The sequence below is a fragment of the Stegostoma tigrinum genome, chromosome 42, assembly GCF_030684315.1.
Source record: "Stegostoma tigrinum isolate sSteTig4 chromosome 42, sSteTig4.hap1, whole genome shotgun sequence".
Lineage (NCBI taxonomy): Eukaryota > Metazoa > Chordata > Chondrichthyes > Orectolobiformes > Stegostomatidae > Stegostoma > Stegostoma tigrinum.
Window position 1 is genome coordinate 5,315,749 of NC_081395.1, and position 17,285 is coordinate 5,333,033.

Genomic DNA, 17,285 nt, shown 5'->3' on the forward strand with positions numbered 1-17,285 from the left:
GCGTTCTGTATTCATTCTGCATTCATCTATGCTGATCTGAAGCTGGGTGGGTGAGTAGTGCTGCACTGATAGGACTCCTGAGCCAAAAGTGAGAAATGCCTATTGCCCACTACCCCGCAGTTGGAAATTGAGCATATGATTAGGACAGATTACAACGGCAAACAAAAAGCAGCATGTTCTGGAGCGGGCATGAGAATAGATAAGAATACATAAAACTATTGAAAACTACAAACCAGAGAGTGCTGGTGTGATGTAAGTGTGTTATTTTCATTTATTTTAATGTAATTTAATTTGGATTATTGAATTTCAAACTATACATGCTTTCCATGCGTCTGAAGGGGTTTAACGATTTACTTGAAGGTATTTCTGTCGCCGTGCTGATTTTTTTCAAAAAATTGAGACTGAGAGAGAGAGTTTGTGAAGTTCAATATGAATCTTTTTACATTGGGAGGTATTTATAGCACATTAAATAGTTGTACATTAGGTTTTTAGTTTAGGAGGCCATGGATACATTTTCCCTTTTGTTAAGGGGAAATACTTATAGCTTAGAAGTGCTGCAGTGGTAGCGCGCTTGCCCCTGGACTGGGAGGCCTATGTTCAAGTCCCAACTGCTCCAGAGGTGTATAATAACATCTCTGAACAGGTTGGTTAGAAAAATCGGTTAAATAAAAGAAAGATCTTTTTAGATTCAGTTTGGGCAGTCTGCAGAAGCAGATAGAGTCATACAGCCATAGAGCTGTACAGCAGAGAAACAGACCCTTCAGCCCAACTTGTCCGTGCCAATCAGATACCCTATATAAATCTAGTCCCATTTGCCAGCATTTGCCCCCTATCCCTCTAAACCCTTCCTATCCATGTCCCCATCCAGATGCCTTTTAAATGCTGTAACTGTACCAGCCCCCACCACTTCCTCTGGCAGCTCATTCCATACACACACCACCCTCTGTGTGAAACAGTTACCCCTCAGGTCCCTTTTACATCCTCCCCCTCTCACCTTAAACCTGTGCCCCTCTAGTTTTGGACTCCCCCCACCCTGGGGAAGAGAACTTGACTATTCACCTTATCCATGCCCCTCATGATTTTATAAACCTCTATAAGGTCACCCCTGAGCCTATGACGTTCCAGGGAAAATAGCCGCAACCCATTCAGCCTCTCCCTATAGCTCAAACCCTCTAACACGGGCAACATCCTCGTGAATCTTTTCTGAGCCCTTTCAAGTTTCACAGCATCCTTACTTTAACAGAGAGACCAGAATTACATGCAGTATTCCAATGGTGGCCTAACAGATGTCCTGAACAGCTCAAACTGACATCCCAACTCCAATACTCAATGCACTGACCATTAAAGGTAAGTGTACTAAACCCTTTCTTCACTATCCTATCGACCTGTGACTCCATTTTCAATGAACTGTGAACCTGCACTCCAAGGTCTCTTTGATCAGTAACACTCCCCAGGACCTTACCGTTACGTATATAAGTCCTGCCCTGATTTGCCTTTCCAAAATGCAGCACCTCACATTTATCTAAACTCCACCTGCCACTCCTCGGCCCATTGGTCCATCTGATCAAGGTCCCGTTGTACTCTAAGGTAACCTTCTCCACTGTCCACTACAGCCCCAACTTACTAACCATGCCTCCTAAATTCACATCCAAACCATTTATTTCAATGACAAAAAGCAGTGGACCCAGCACCGATCCTTGTGGTACATCGCTGGTCGCAGGCTTTCGGTCTAACAAGAAACCCTCCACCACCACCCTCTGTCTTCTGCCTTTGAGCCAGCTCTGTATCCAAATAGAAAGTTCTCCCTATATTTTGTGTGATCTAACCTTGCTAACTAGACTCCATGAGGAACCTTTTCGAATGCCTAAATGAAGTTCATTCAGACCACATCCACCACTCTGACCTCATCAATTCTCTTCATTATTTCTTCAGAAAAATCAGTTAAGTTAATGAGACACAATTTCCCACACACAAAGCCATGTTGACTATCCCAGTTGATCCTTGCCTTTCCAAATACATGTAAATCCTGTCCCACAGGATTCTCTCCAACACCTTGCCGTCTGATGTCAGGCTCATTGGCCTGTCGTTTCTTATCTCAGCAAAGGGCCCAGCAATCACTTCTATAGCTTCTCCCAGAGCTCTCAGATACAGGGATTTATCCACCTTTATTACAGCACTTTCTCTTCTGTATTGTGGACATTTTTCAAGATGTCGCTATGTGTATTCCATATCCTTCTCCACAATAAACACTGATGCAAAATACTCAGTTAGTATCTCCCCCATCTCCTGCAGTTGCACAAATGGGTGGCATTGCTGATCTTTAAGGGGCCTTACCCTCTCCCTAGGCACCCTTTGTGTCCTTAATAGATTGTAGCATCCCTTTAGGTTCTCCTTAACCCTGTTTGCCAAAGCTATCTCATGTCCTCTTCTTGCCCTCCTGATTCCCCTTTTAAGTATAGTCCTGCTGCCTTATACTCTTCTAGGGATTCACTCGTGATACCTGACATATGCTTCCTTTTTCTTGGGAGGTCGGCTTGTGTGATGCTCTGGGCTGTGTTCACAACTTCCTGTAGTTTTCTTACAGTCCAGGGCACAGCAGTTGCCCTGCCAGGATGTGATGCACCTAGACAGAATGCTTTCTGTGGTGCATCTGTAAAAATTGGCGAGCCTTCTTACAAGAGGTGTGGAATTTCCTCCCAAGAAAGAAGGGGCATTGTTATGCCTTTTTGACAGTCACGTCAATGTGGGTGGTCCAGGATAGATTGTTGGCGGTCATCACTCATGGATGCTTCTCAAACTGGTGGAGTGTTTGGAATGGAGTTCCCGAGGTTACTATTTGAATAAGACAGTATGGAGCTGGAGGAACACAGCAGGCCAGGCAGCTTCAGAGGAACAGGAAAGCTGGCGAAACATCAGCTTTCCAGCTCCTCTGAAGCTGCCTGGCCTGCTGTGTTCCTCCAGCTCCACACTGTGTTATCTCTGACTCTAGCATCTGCAATTCTTGCTATCTGTTAGTTCTTGGACCCTTATTTTCCCTTGTATACGCACCATACGTAATGATCTACAAGTTGGTGTACAGGACACAATTTCAAAATATGCAGATAATATGAAATGTCGAAACATTGTAAACACTGAGCAAGATTGTGTGGAACTTCAAAAGGGCACAACAAATTGGTGGAATAGTGGATTGCCGGTGGGTGACGTTTAATGTGGAGAAGTATGCGGTGTTACATTTTTGTCGGAAGACACGGTCAGACAATCTAAACTAAAGGGTACTACTCTACTGCAGTAGGAGTACTGTGTGTATTTTTGCATTAGCAATTAAAAGTGGCAGGACATGTTAAAAAATAAGTTAATAAGTCAATATCCTATGCTTTATGAGGGACATAGTGCACAAGAACATGTTGAATATAACTTTGATATAAAAAACACTGTTTCAGCTTCAGCTGGAGTATTGTGTACATTTCTGGATGCCACATTATAGAAAGATGTGAACATATTTGGAGACAGAGCAGAAGAGGTTTACGAGAATGGTTCCAGGGATGAGAAACTTCAATTATGGAGGTAGATTGGCAAATTTGGGTCTGTAATGGAAAGAATGCTGGGAGGAGATCTGATTTCAAAATTCAAAATCACGAGGGGGCTAGGCAGAATAAATAGGGAGAAAATGTTCCCATTCCTGATCCTTTCAGGAGTTTAATTGGGACACTTGAAAGAGAATTAGTTGGTGATTTGGAAAGTAAGAATGTGCAGAGCTTCTGCAAGAAACTGGGAGAGTGGCACTCGGAGAATTGTTCAGTTGAAAAGCCAGTGCCTTCAGGATGGGCAGAATGGCCTCCTCCTGTGTTGGAATTGTGATGCTATAACGATTTGGAGATTACATGCAGCACAGAAACAAGTGTTCAGTGCAGCATTTCACACAAAGCTCCTTAACAACCTCTTTCATCTCACCCAATCAGCATACCCTTCTGCTCATTCACTCCCTTACATGTTTATCCAGCTTCCCGAACAGCTTTGCTATTTGCCTCAATCATTCATTATGGTAGTGAGTTCCACATGCTTCCCCCACTCTCTGGGGGATGCTTCTCCTGAATTTCTGATTGAATTTATTAGTGACTAGCTATCATATTCACGTAGTTTTGAAGTCAAGTGGAACCAGCCTCCCTCATTCAGGAGCTTCAGTGCTCACGAATGCAATCTCCTTTATAAAGCAGGGCCTGGCATGGCCCACATCTCATTAAAGGTCGAGTGTGACCCAGCCGAACTCCTGGCACAGCTGAAATATCTAATGTTTCATTTGAGACAAAGCCGCATTAGTGAGCAAATCCTACACCCCCTCAGCACAGTGGCTGAGGTATTAATGGTTGCTGTGAGTTGCCTTCTGCACTCACATTACATTGCATTCCTCATATTGCAGACAGCTGTGAAATGTCAGGCATCGCACTGGAGTTTGAGATGATCTTTGGGTAGGATTAACGTTGTGTACTCAACAACTGGCATAGGAAGCTACTCTCCTCCTTTACTTCATTCGATTCACTGCAAATGAAATGAAAGATTAAAAACAACTTGGAAACGAATCTTTTCTCATTAAGTCTCTTTATTTTTCTCTTGCTTAATTCCTTCCCCCACATTTATTAAAGTTTATCCGGTTATTTTCTACTTTAGTTACCAGTCAATCATTTGACACACTGTCTCTCTCATTTCAACTAAATTATATTCTGTGTAGCGAAATGTGTTGTCCATATTGTTCCAAAATGTTTCCCCGTTAATTTTGCGCAGAATTCAATCCGTCACGTTCCTGTTGTTCATGATTAACCACACAAGCATGCTGGTTCTTCTGCCCTAAAGGTATAATTTAGGAATAACTCCTTAAATCAGGGCTCCCCAGAGAGCAGGTCTGCAAGCCAAGATTTTAGGGTCGTGAGTTCAGAGGCTGTTGTGAGGTTCTAGCCAAGTGAGCAGCTGTGAGTACATGACTTTAAATCGTTGCCTTTCTTTCCAACTGTGCAGTGATTCAACCTCAAGGTCTGGCTCCTTCAGAAGTTAAAAGATCAGACCCTAAAAATCCATGAAATCTTCTCAGAACCGTCCCTATTCCCGTGTCCTTATGGAGTCCCCTCTCCCCTCACCTTACCCAGCTGTTTCGGGCTGGGGGTGAAACTAGAAGCCTGTAGGACCGCAGCTGTTAGATGTACCTCTTCGACGAAGACCTGAGTGAGTTGCCCTAATATCTACTTATGAAGCTTCCCGTCAAATTTAATCTGATTAACCAGTTGCATTATGACATTAATGATGCTGTAAAAATGCAAGCTGTTGTGGTCAAAAAACCAAAAGCACAGACAGAAAAATCTATCTGAATGAAAGAAAACAATTCAATATGTTCAGAGATAATGGGAACTGCAGATGCTGGAGATTCCAAGATAATAAAATGTGAGGCTGGATGAACACAGCAGGCCAAGCAGCATCTCAGGAGCACAAAAGCTGACGTTTCGGGCCTAGACCCTTCATCAGAGAGGGGGATGGGGGGAGGGAACTGGAATAAATAGGGAGAGAGGGGGAGGCGGACCGAAGATGGAGAGTAAAGAAGATAGGTGGAGAGGGTGTAGGTGGGGAGGTAGGGAGGGGATAGGTCAGTCCAGGGAAGACGGACAGGTCAAGGAGGTGGGATGAGGTTAGTAGGTAGCTGGGGGTGCGGCTTGGGGTGGGAGGAAGGGATGGGTGAGAGGAAGAACCGGTTAGGGAGGCAGAGACAGGTTGGACTTTGTGTGTAGCAGGATTTTGAGATAACTCAGCTCTCCCAGATACTACGTCTCTGTCCTCTCTCTGTTGTCCATCCATTGAACTGAGTGTCTCACTCAGCCATTTCAGGGACCACTTAACAGTTAACTTGGGTACTGTGGATTTGGAGCCATGTGTAGATCAGACCGAGTAGGATGGTAGATTTCCTTCCCTAAAGGACATTATCAAATGAAAAAATAAGAAAAACAGCAGAAGAACTGGGCACGCTGTAAATCAGGAACGAAAACAGAAGTTGCTGGAAAAGCTCAACAGGCCTGGCAGCATCTGTGAAGAAAAAAATCAGAGTTAGTGCTTTGGGCCCGGTGATCCTTCCTCAGAACACAGTTTGATTTTTTTGTTTTTTTTTCCCTACATTAACGAATGAGATGGGTTTTTCCTGGCAATCGATAATGGTTTCATGGTCACCATCACTGAGACTAGATTTATATTCCATATTTATTATTTATTAATTGAATTTAAATTCCACTGGAATTTTTGAACCCATGTTCTCCAAAGTATCCATCTAGGCCTTTGGACTGCAAACCAAGTGATGTTTAATCCCTTTTTGCACATAAAGGTATTCTTTTAACCACATTCCCTATAACACTTTGGAGTTTGAGTTTCTGTGAGCTTTTTGGACAACTAGCCATCTAACAGACTAGTTGGTCTTCTCTGCATCTCTCTTTTCTTAAATTTAACCTATTTTTCTTAATCCACCAGTTCAGAGATGTTAATACACACCTCTGGAGCTGGTGGGACTTGAATACTGGCTTCCTGGTTCAGGAATAGGAGACTGTACCTCTGTGCTATAAGAGGGTCCAAACTGGGGCACCCAGTGGAATCCACACAGACACGGGGTGAACATGCAAATTCACACAGACAATCGCCTGAGGCAGGAATCGAACCCAGGTCCTTGGCAGTGTGAGGCAGCAATGCTAACCACTGAGCCACTGTGCCTTTCCATCTCCTCTGATGACGTGGTAATCATGGTGAGTGTTGTGATTGTCATGAAGTCAGCACAGTGGAGAATAAGAGTTCCCTTACTGGGGTTGGCTGACAGATAAAAAGAGGAGCGCCAGACATTCTGACACTCTGAGAGTTGGCTCTAAGGGAGCTGGACCAGTGTCAAAGTGTAAATAAAGGGAGACTTGGTGACAGGATACCGGCCTGTGTGGAGTTATTTCAGTGACACCTCAAGAGGACATTGACAAGTTTGCAGAAGGGGAAAAAAATCACCTGGCAGGTGAAATTCAGTGAAACCAAAAAATCTGGGTGAAAAAAGCTAGCCGAAATGTACCCACTGTCAATTGTGATAAAGACCCACCTGGTTCACTAATGTCCTTTAGCAAAGGAGATCTGCCATCCTTACCCAACTGTTCTATGTGTGCTTCCAGCTCCCACGGCAATGTGGATGCCTCTTAAGTGCCATCTAAACATATCAGGATGGGTAATAAATGTTGGGCCAGACTATGAACAAATAAAACGAAAGTGATGCGATACATTTCGGGAGGAAGAATGTGTAGAAGCAGCATAAAATCAAAGATGCCATTGTATATAAAGGGCATAGGGGCAGAGGAACCTGGGATTGTGCAGTTTGCAGACAAACCAGTGAAAGTGATAGGACAAGGTTGAGAAAGCTATTGGTAAATTGTATGGGATCCTGGGCTTTGAACACAAAAGAAACAGTGATACAATAAATTGCACTTCAGGGAGGATGTGAAGACCTTAGTGCAGATGAGATTCATGAGATTGGCACCAGGGATGAGGGGGCTCAATCGCTTCGGGAGATAGGAGAAGCTGGGAACAAAAACAGAAATTGCTGGAAACGCTCAGCAGGTCTGGCAGCCTCTGTGGAGAGAAATCAGAGTAAACATATCAGGTCGAGTAACCCTTCCTCAGATCTCAAGTTGCTGCCAGACCCGCTGAGCTTTTCTGTTTCTGTTTCTGATTTACAGCATCTGCAGTTCATTCAGTTTTAGTTCGAGGAGCTGAGATTGTTCTCTTGGAAAGGAGAAGGTTTCGAGTTTTGACGGAGTTGATCAAAACCAGCAGGGGTCTGGACAGAATAGAAAGGGAGAAACTGTTCCCACTAATGGGACGATTCAGAATGAGACGACACAACTCAGTTAATTGGCAAAAATATCAAAATGGTGATATGCAGATAAACCTTCACAGAGTGAGTAATTTGGATATAGAATGCACTGCCTGCGCATTTCAGGTTCCAGTCAGACTGTCACAGGGGAGTAAGACAGTTACCTGTAAAGATCAAACATGCAAGGTCATGGGAAGCAGGCGAGAGAATGGAATGAGGTGAATTGCTCCTTCAGAGAGCCAGTGCAACCATGCTGGGCTGAATGGCCTCCTGCATTGTAACCAATTTGTAAGGAGACTGGCAGAAGGTGATGCGGAGAATGACCTTTTGACACGGTGAGTGAGCCGAGATGCGCTGCCTCAGAATGTGGTCGTGGCAGGTTTTAATCGAGAGTTTCAGAAGAGGATTGGAAACTTATCTGAAGAGATGTGATTTGCAGGATTACAGGGGAATGAGACCATCTGAGTTGCTCTTGCAGAGAGTTGCTCAGCACATGAAGGGCTGAATAGTCTTGCTTCTGTGCATTAATCAACCTTTAACTGCGTGATAATGGATCATGGAGTGCCACCTTGCAAATGAAGAAAATGGAAAGTTCTGTGATAAGGAAGCTGTAATTGATGCCATTCAGCCTGGACAGCATTGAAGCTGCTACTGGGGAGATTACCCGGCAGCAGTAATCCTCTGTTGAACCATTGGTGACTCGAAACTATGACATTACAACAACCACTTGCATTAATGTAGCACTTACAATGCAGTACAATGTCATTCCAAGGCTTTTTACAGGAGCTTTATCTGAGTTAAATCGGCACCAACTGGAAGAAGCTGCTAAGAGACGAGCTAAGAAGCTTTCTTGTTTAGGTTTCAGACAAAATGGGGAGAGAGGTTTGGGTGGATTGGGGTGGGCGGGGGGGCGGAGAGGGGAAGGTGTGGAGATTAGGGCCTGGATATACACTAATGAGTTGAACAAAGGATTATATTACACTTGGATTCTATTAAAACCTTTGGCTGTTCTGATCCCTATTCATAAAGGAGTTTATGTAGGCGGCAAGCATTCATTTTGCTCTGAAACTTATAACCATTCTCAGACAGAAAACACCATGGTTCCGTTTGTCAGGATTGAAAAGAGCCTAAGTCCCGTTGGTAACAGTGCTCTGTGGTATGCAAGCCCTTCAATACTGAAACAGCAGTGCCCCACAGAGTTACTTTACAAATAGACACCATTGCCTTAAACTACTGCTGAGAGACACAGAACCCTGTCTAATTGCCATATTGTTTGCTGAGGTTATCTCTGTGGCTGCTGCCTGAGATTGGTGCTTCCTTCATCTATTGCATTGCTGCAGGTCACTGCACACAGCAAGTGCTTCTGTCAGACAAACAGGCACAGCGTGCATATTAGATTGTAATGCACCTTGGTACACACTGAAAGCAGCCATCTTTTCCTTTCTTTTGTTCTAGCCTAAATGTGCCCCAGCAACCCCAACCCTTCTCTTCTGCAGACAGTGCCTCACGTTGGACAGAGTTCCACCAGCTCATTTTCATTTTGAGCGCGTGTACCATTACAGCTCAGCCATATACTGCATCTGATGGAAATTTCAGCGTACAAATCTAGGCAGACATTCCTGACCACGTCTCTGATGGAATGGGGCCCCACCAAGTGTTATTTCACAAACAGACAGGACCATCTTAACACGGTCATGATGAACTTTTTTGAGACACTTGTTCGACCTCAGTCGGAGTACTGTGAATGGTTCTAAGACCACACTGTAGGAAGGATGAGAATGCAGAAGAGGTTAGGGTGGCACGGTGGCACAATGGTTAGCGCTGTTGCCTCACAGTGCCAGGGACCCGGGTTTGATTCCAACTTCAAATAGTTGACTGCGTGGAGTTTGCGCATTCTCTCCATGTCTGCGTGGGTTTCCTCCAGGTGCTCAGGCCAATGATGCGTGAGCTGGGTGGATTGTCCATGCCAAATTGTTTCATAGTGCCCAGGGATGTGCAGGTTAGGGTGGATTGGCCGTGCTAAATTGTCCCATAGTGTCCAGGGATATGCGGGTTAGGGTGGATTGGCTGTGCTAAATTGTCCCATAGTGCCCAGGGATGTGCAGGTTTTGGTGGATTGGCCGTGCTAAATTGTCCCATAGTGTCCAGGGATATGCGGGTTAGGGTGGATTGGCTGTGCTAAATTGTCCCATAGTGCCCAGGGATGTGCAGGTTAGGGTGGATTGGCCGTGCTAAATTGTCCCATAGTGTCCAGGGATGTGTGGGTTAGGGTGGATTGGCCGTGCTAAATTGTCCCATAGTGTCCAGGGATATGCGGGTTAGGGTGGATTGGCCGTGCTAAATTGTCCCATAGTGTCCAGGGATGTGCAGGTTAGGGTGGATTGGCCGTGCTAAATTGTCCCATAGTGTCCAGGGATGTGCGGGTTAGGGTGGATTGGCCGTGCTAAATTGTCCCATAGCGCCCAGGGATGTGCGGGTTAGGGTGGGTTGGCCGTGCTAAATTGTCCCATAGCGTCCAGGGATGTGCGGGTTAGGGTGGATTGGCCGTGCTAAATTGTCCCATAGCGTCCAGGGATGTGCGGGTTAGGGTGGATTGGCCGTGCTAAATTGTCCCATAGTGTCCAGGGATGTGCGGGTTAGGGTGGATTGGCCGTGCTAAATTGTCCCGTAGTGCCCAGGGATGTGCGGGTTAGGGTGGAATGGCCGTGCTAAATTGTCCCGTAGTGCCCAGGGATGTGCGGGTTAGGGTGGATTGGCCGTGCTAAATTGTCCCATAGTGTCCAGGGATGTGCGGGTTAGGGTGGATTGGCCGTGCTAAATTGTCCCATAGTGTCCAGGGATGTGCGGGTTAGGGTGGATTGGCCGTGCTAAATTGTCCCGTAGTGCCCAGGGATGTGCGGGTTAGGGTGGATTGGCCGTGCTAAATTGTCCCGTAGTGCCCAGGGATGTGCGGGTTAGGGTGGATTGGCCATGCTAAATTGTCCCGTAGTGCCCAGGGATGTGCGGGTTAGGGTGGATTGGCCGTGCTAAATTGTCCCGTAGTGCCCAGGGATGTGCGGGTTAGGGTGGATTGGCCGTGCTAAATTGTCCCGTAGTGCCCAGGGATGTGCGGGTTAGGGTGGATTGGCCGTGCTAAATTGTCCCGTAGTGCCCAGGGATGTGCAGGTTAGGGTGGATTGGCTGTGCTAAATTGTCCCATAGTGTCCAGGATGTGCAGTTTAGGGTGGATTGGCCGTGCTAAATTGTCCCATAGTGTCCAGGGATGTGCGGGTTAGGGTGGATTGGCCGTGCTAAATTGTCCCATAGTGCCCAGGGATGTGCGGGTTAGGGTGGATTGGCCGTGCTAAATTGTCCCGTAGTGCCCAGGGATGTGCGGGTTAGGGTGGATTGGCCGTGCTAAATTGCCCGTAGTGCCCAGGGATGTGTGTAGGTTAGGTACATTAGTGATGGGAAAAAACAGGAATAGAGAAGGGGTATGTGGGTCTGGGGTGGGATGCTCTTTGGAGGGTCGGTGTGGACTTGTTGGGCCGAATGGGCTGTCTCCACACTGTGGGGATTCTATTCTATTCATTTACAAAAATGGTTCCAGGAATGGGAAATTTCAGTTGTCAGGTTGGATTGGAGAAGTTGATACTGTTCTCTTTGAAAAGAAGAAATCTAAGTGAAAATCATGCATTTCTGGTTGCTCCACTAAGGGAAGGATATTGTTAAACTGGAAAGGGTGCGGAAAGATTTATTAGGGCGCTACCTCGAAGGGAACGTTTGAGTTATAAGGAGGGGCTGATAGAGTGGGACATTTTTCCCCCGGAGTGTAGGGACTCAGCGATATCCTTATGGAGATCTATAAAATCGCGAGAGGCAGTGATAGGGTAGGTAGTCAACAGGTTTTCCCCAGTGGTAGGGGAGTCTAAAACTAGAGGGTATAGTTTTATGGTGAGAGGGGAGAGATAGAGAAGGAATTTCTGCACACAGAGGGTGGTGAGTGTCTGGAACGGGATGCCAGAGATAGTGGCGGAGGCGAGTACAATTTTGTCATTTAAGCAACATTTGGACCAATACAATAAGATGGATATGGAGGGATATGGACCAAACGCAGGCAAATGGAATGAAATTAATTGTGAAAACTGAGATAGACAGGTTCTTGATTATCAAGGGGACCAAGGGTTACAGGGAGAAAGCGAGAGAATGGGAAAGAGAAACGTTATCAACCATGATTGAATGGTGGAGCAGACTCAATGGGCCGAATGGCCTAATTTCTGCTTCAATGTCTTATGGTCTGAAGCAACATGCAACATACACACAACACACATGCACATGTACATGCATACACACACGCACGCACCAATACGTGCGCACACTACACTTACATATACACATGCACGTGTACAAACACAGATACACATATAACACACACACACAGAGCCAGACTCACATACGCACACACTTACACACACATATAAACATGCACATATGCACAAACAACAATACACATATAGCACACACACACACACACACACTTACACACACACACACACACACACACACACTCACACACACACACAGACTCACACACAGACACACACACACACACACTTACACACACAGTTACGCACACACACTTACAGACACATATTCAGATCTTTAGTTAATGTTATTGAATGATTTTCTCACACAGGCTGGCATAGTAGGAAGACTGCACATCACACATCCACTCTATATAATCAATACCTTGGCTGGTCTAGATTGCTGTACAGGCTGAGGAACTGGAAAATGGTGTCGAAACTGTAAATCTGAGCTGGAATTTGTGTAAAATGTGCCACTGCATTTGAACTTCTAATGTAAAGCCTAAACTGACCTTTGTGCCACCGTGAACGATCTCTGCTACGCTATCGCACAGAGGCAACCGATCACTATTCTTCACCTCCAATACTTAGGAGACCTAGAATATCCTTGCAATTCTACCTGTTTGATGTGAGAAAAATATTAGGACGCAGACAGTGTGTTGTAGCCATGTCTGATCTTGGTCTCATCTGTCAGCCAGAAGAGATGAGCAGTGTTATTGATGAAAAGCAATAGAGAGCTTGAAATGAATTGTCTGATCTCTAACTGGCAGGATTAGGGACAGTTGGATTTGCTGTTTGATTGCATTGTTAATCTATTATAAATCTCTTCAATTTCTTTTCTTTAGTTTCTAGCAAAAAGAAGCATAAGAACCTCTGCTGTATAGATTTAATTCTTTAAAGAGACTTTATCCTCTTTGTTTTCAATTTTCCCATTCTCCCAAGGAGAGTGTTGCCAGCAAACTAGCTCCACCACCTATGTCCAAACATTTCTTCACTATGTGGTGAACCTGAAGAGCCAGGGGTCTGTCAGAACAGAGTACATTGCCTTGTCTTTGTCTGATACCAACCAAGCAGCAATCACTTATGAGGCAGTGGGGAGCTCCAAAGCACTGGAGGAACATCAGCAGCGGTGTAGCCTTTATGAGATCCTCCAAATCCATAGACAAGAACGGCACTACCACAGCAATGCCCTCTTCCAAGCCAAGTTGCCAAGCATTGAGGGGCCAATCCCTGGGTGAGGCATTTCCTTCGCAAGAGGTGACATCAGCAAGAGATTTGCAGGAGGACAGTGGAAATTTGTGAACACCCTACATCCTACATGGCTAAAGGCAGGATTCTCGGAGGTGTGGAGGAACAGAGGGATATTGGGGTCCACGTCCATAGTTCCCTCAAAGATGTTGCCCAAGTTGATAGGATTGTAAAGAAGGCATATGGTGCGTTGGCTTTCATTGGCAGGGGAATTGAGTTTAAGAGCCTTGTGGTTATGCTGCAGCTCTATAAAATTCTGGTTAGACCACATGTGGAATATTGTGTTCAGTTCTGGTCACCCCATGGTAGGAAGGATGTGGAAGCTTTAGAGAGGGTGCAGAGGAGATTTACCAGGATGCTGCCTGGACTGGAGAGCAGGTCTTACGAGGAAAGGTTGAGGGAGCTAGGGCTTTTTTTCATTGGAGCAAAGAAGGATGAGAGATGACTTGATAGAGGTATACAAGATGATGAGAGGATAGTCAGAGACTTTTTCCCAGGGAGGAAATGACTACTACAAGGGGCCATAATTTTTAAGATGATTGGAGGAAGGAATAGTGGAGCTGTCAGAGGTAGGTTCTTTACACAGAGAGTGGTGGGTGTGTGGAATGTGCTCCGGCAGTGGTAGTGGAGTTAGATACTTTAGAGCCTTTTAAGCGACTCTTGGATAAACACATGGATGATAGTATAATGTAGGGTATGCAGGGTAGTTTGATCTTAGTAGGATAATAGGTCAGCACAGCATTGTGAGCCGAAGGGCCTGTACTGTGCTGTACTGTTCTATGTTCTATCCTTAAAGTGTTCCTGGGGAGGACAGACATCCCTGTTGACCTCTGGCCAGCCCTGGCTTGGGACCATGCCAAATGGATGGAGAAAACTCATTCAGGAAGGCACCAAACACAGCGAATGGCTTCATTGGTGAAGCCAATGCAGAGGTGAGGTTGAGGCATTGGAGTCAAGTACACGAGCCTTCAAACACCTCAGTCTAGCTGACCCTCATGTGGCAGAGTCCACGGGTCACACGTTGGGCTTATCAACCTTCTCAGAGCCTGTTGAACCAGAGTAGAAGCAAGTCATTCCCGATCCCAAATGAGCATCAAAGTGGAAAAGGAGTGGGCAAGCCCTCTCAGTATGAGCTGGAAGGATGTGAGTTCAAGCTCCCTTTCATAGGCCTGAGCAAAATAATCTAGGCGATGCTTCAATGCAGCACAGAGAGATCTCTGCACATCTTTTGGATAAGACTTTCTTCTGCCTTCTCTCCCAGAAGTAAACAATCCCAAAGTACTTTAAAGGGAGGGAAATTCTCCCTGACAAGCAGGTCCTGAGCTTAAGAATTAATTTGCAGGGCTATGCTCCCACCGATGCAGATTTTACTCAGTCCTTCTACTGGAGCGTTCTAGATGGGGGTTCCCCGTAAGGGGCAAAGTGGTTTGGAAAATCCAAGATCTCCGTCTGTGAATTGACACATGCTTAATCAATCCTTGGATTGCCTTGTGTAGTACCTGAACCGTAAACATAAAGGGGCACTTCAGGTTAGGAGCTAAACATTGTAGTTCAATCCTGGCATGCTTGTGGAAGATTAACTGGTGCTTTCAGAAAACGATCAACACTTTTCTTAATCTTTTGTGATATCTTCTAAGGCACTGTTTCCCCCCCACCACCGCCCCCCCAACACCAGCTTTAGAATTCTAAACTGCAAAGTTTACAGTTAAATGAAAAGAGGGGAGGGGTGGCCTAGTGGTATTATCCCTAGACTGTTAACCCGGGGACCCAGATAATGTCCTGGAGACCTGGGTTTGAATCCCGCCACGGCAGATGGTGGAATTTGAATTCAGTGAAATATCTGGAATTAAGAATCTAATGATGACAATGAATCCAATGTCAATTGTTGGGAAAAATCCATCTGGTTCACTAATGCCCTTTAGGGAAGGAAACTGCCATCCTCACCTGGTCTGGGCCTATATGTGACTCCAGACCCAAAGCAATGTGGTTGACTCTGAACTGCCCTCTGGGCAATTGGGGATGGGCAATAAATGCTGCCTGGCCAGTGATACCCTCATCCCGTGAATGAATAAATTTTAAAAAGAAACTTTAATGATATTGATGTGTTTCGAGAGCAGCAAAAAGTCAATATCTTGTTTCAGTTTGGTCTCTCTTGTTCCCTCCCCTCTCTCTACAGATGTCATTCACACAGTGGGACCCATTGTACAGGGGAAGGAAAGGCTTCCAGAGAAGGCCCTACAGAGTTGTTACATAAAGAGTCTGAAACTGGCTGAGGACAACAACCTGCGAACCATTGTAAGTCAGTTCATAAATCGCTATGGCAAAGTGCAATTAAAGGACCTTGTAAAAAGGGGTAAAGTCGTTTAAACTCCTGTTCTGCCCTAGTGAAGATGCTGCTGCTATTTACAACTTGGCTGTAGAGGTGCCAGTCACTCAGACATTCAGCTTTTTTTGAAACATTAGATCCAAGGGACTGCAGAATAGTCACAGCTCCCCCAATTCAACAACAACTTGCATTTAAATATCATCGCCAGTATTACTTACATGTCTGACAGCAAGGAACATTGTGAAATAAAAGCTGGTTTTGGGCAAGATGAGGAGACATTAGCCCAAAAGCTCAATCAAAGTGTTAGGCTTTTTTTAAGGAGCCTCTCGAAGGCAGGAAGGAAGAGGAGCAGAGAAGTTGTAGGGAGTGAATTCCAGAGTGGTGGAACCTATGGCGGATGAAGGTGCAGCCACTATTGGTGGAGAGTTTAAAATTGGGACGCTCTGTTGGAAGGATCTTAGAGAGTCCCATTATTCTATTGAGTGCAGCCCATTGTCACAGCTATCCTCTTTTTACACTATACTGAATGCTCCAGTAAAGAATGTTAACTAAATGAACAAAGAACAAGAGGGGCACTGTAGCAAAACTGCATTTCAAAGAAACTTAACCACTTTCACTGTTGCTTTTGTTTGAGGGGGTGGCGTGCTTCAGCGCTAGTGGGTACCTTCCAACAGTGGAAAGCATACCAGGGGACACCATGTGCTCCCTCTCCAGGGACACCTGAGTGACGACATAACCACAGAGAGCGACTGGCAATGGGATCTAACAAGCCCCTTGCATCCTGCTGCCTGGATCTGTCAAGGTTTGGGTCCCGGAGCTGACCAGTGAGGATTTTCCATGCCCCTACATCCTGCAATGGGTAGCTAACTATTAAGACCGTGAGACTGAAGTGCTAGCCAAAAATTGAGGAGCAGGCCCTTCAAATAAGCAAATAGAGTCTGTAACTACACACTGTACACGCGTGTAACACAGATTTCTTAAGGTCACTGAAACACAGGAGTCTATCTTGCCTCCTGTTGTACTGGACTGCTGCATAGAACATTCTCCACACTCAAGATAATTAATTGAACACACAATACAACTTCACACTTTACTATAACTATGTAATTAACATCAAAAGACCATCATTGATGCTTTGAGAGATCTTGAAGGGTTGCAGGTCTGGAAGTAGCTCCTGAGAGAGTCTTACCTACAATTACAGATGTGCATTTTCAACTTCAGGTTGATAGACAGCAAACAGGAGCAAGAATCCTGGTCGACATGTTCCTCCTCATCCCCATCATTACACAGTGAGGCCAATTTTGGCAGCCATTACATCACCTGGCTGGAATCAAAGAAACAAATGAATAACATCCTAAAAGAAAGTACTTTCACAACCAACGAGATCTTGAAATGTGGTAACTTTTACGATGTCCAAATGTAAATGCCCAGTTTTGCACAGCAGGCTCCAGCAAACGACAAGTGACTCAAATAAAGCAAAGAACTGCAGATACAGGAA

The 17,285-nt window shown here is 45.3% G+C and overlaps 1 protein-coding gene across 7 annotated transcripts in view; it reads left to right on the plus strand.

The window, feature by feature from the left end:
• The window catches only part of LOC125449368 (macro domain-containing protein CT2219-like), a 987,510-nt gene that overhangs the window by 878,096 nt on the left and 92,129 nt on the right, over positions 1–17,285 (plus strand). For all 7 annotated transcript variants that reach the window (XR_009443130.1, XM_059641690.1, XM_059641688.1 and 4 more), the window contains exon 6: positions 15,638–15,756. Coding sequence is in view for 6 of the 7 variants with exons in the window: in XM_059641690.1 (XP_059497673.1) it covers positions 15,638–15,756 (119 nt within the window). In the remaining variant the exon portion in view is untranslated. The remainder of the gene's footprint in view (positions 1–15,637; positions 15,757–17,285) is intronic.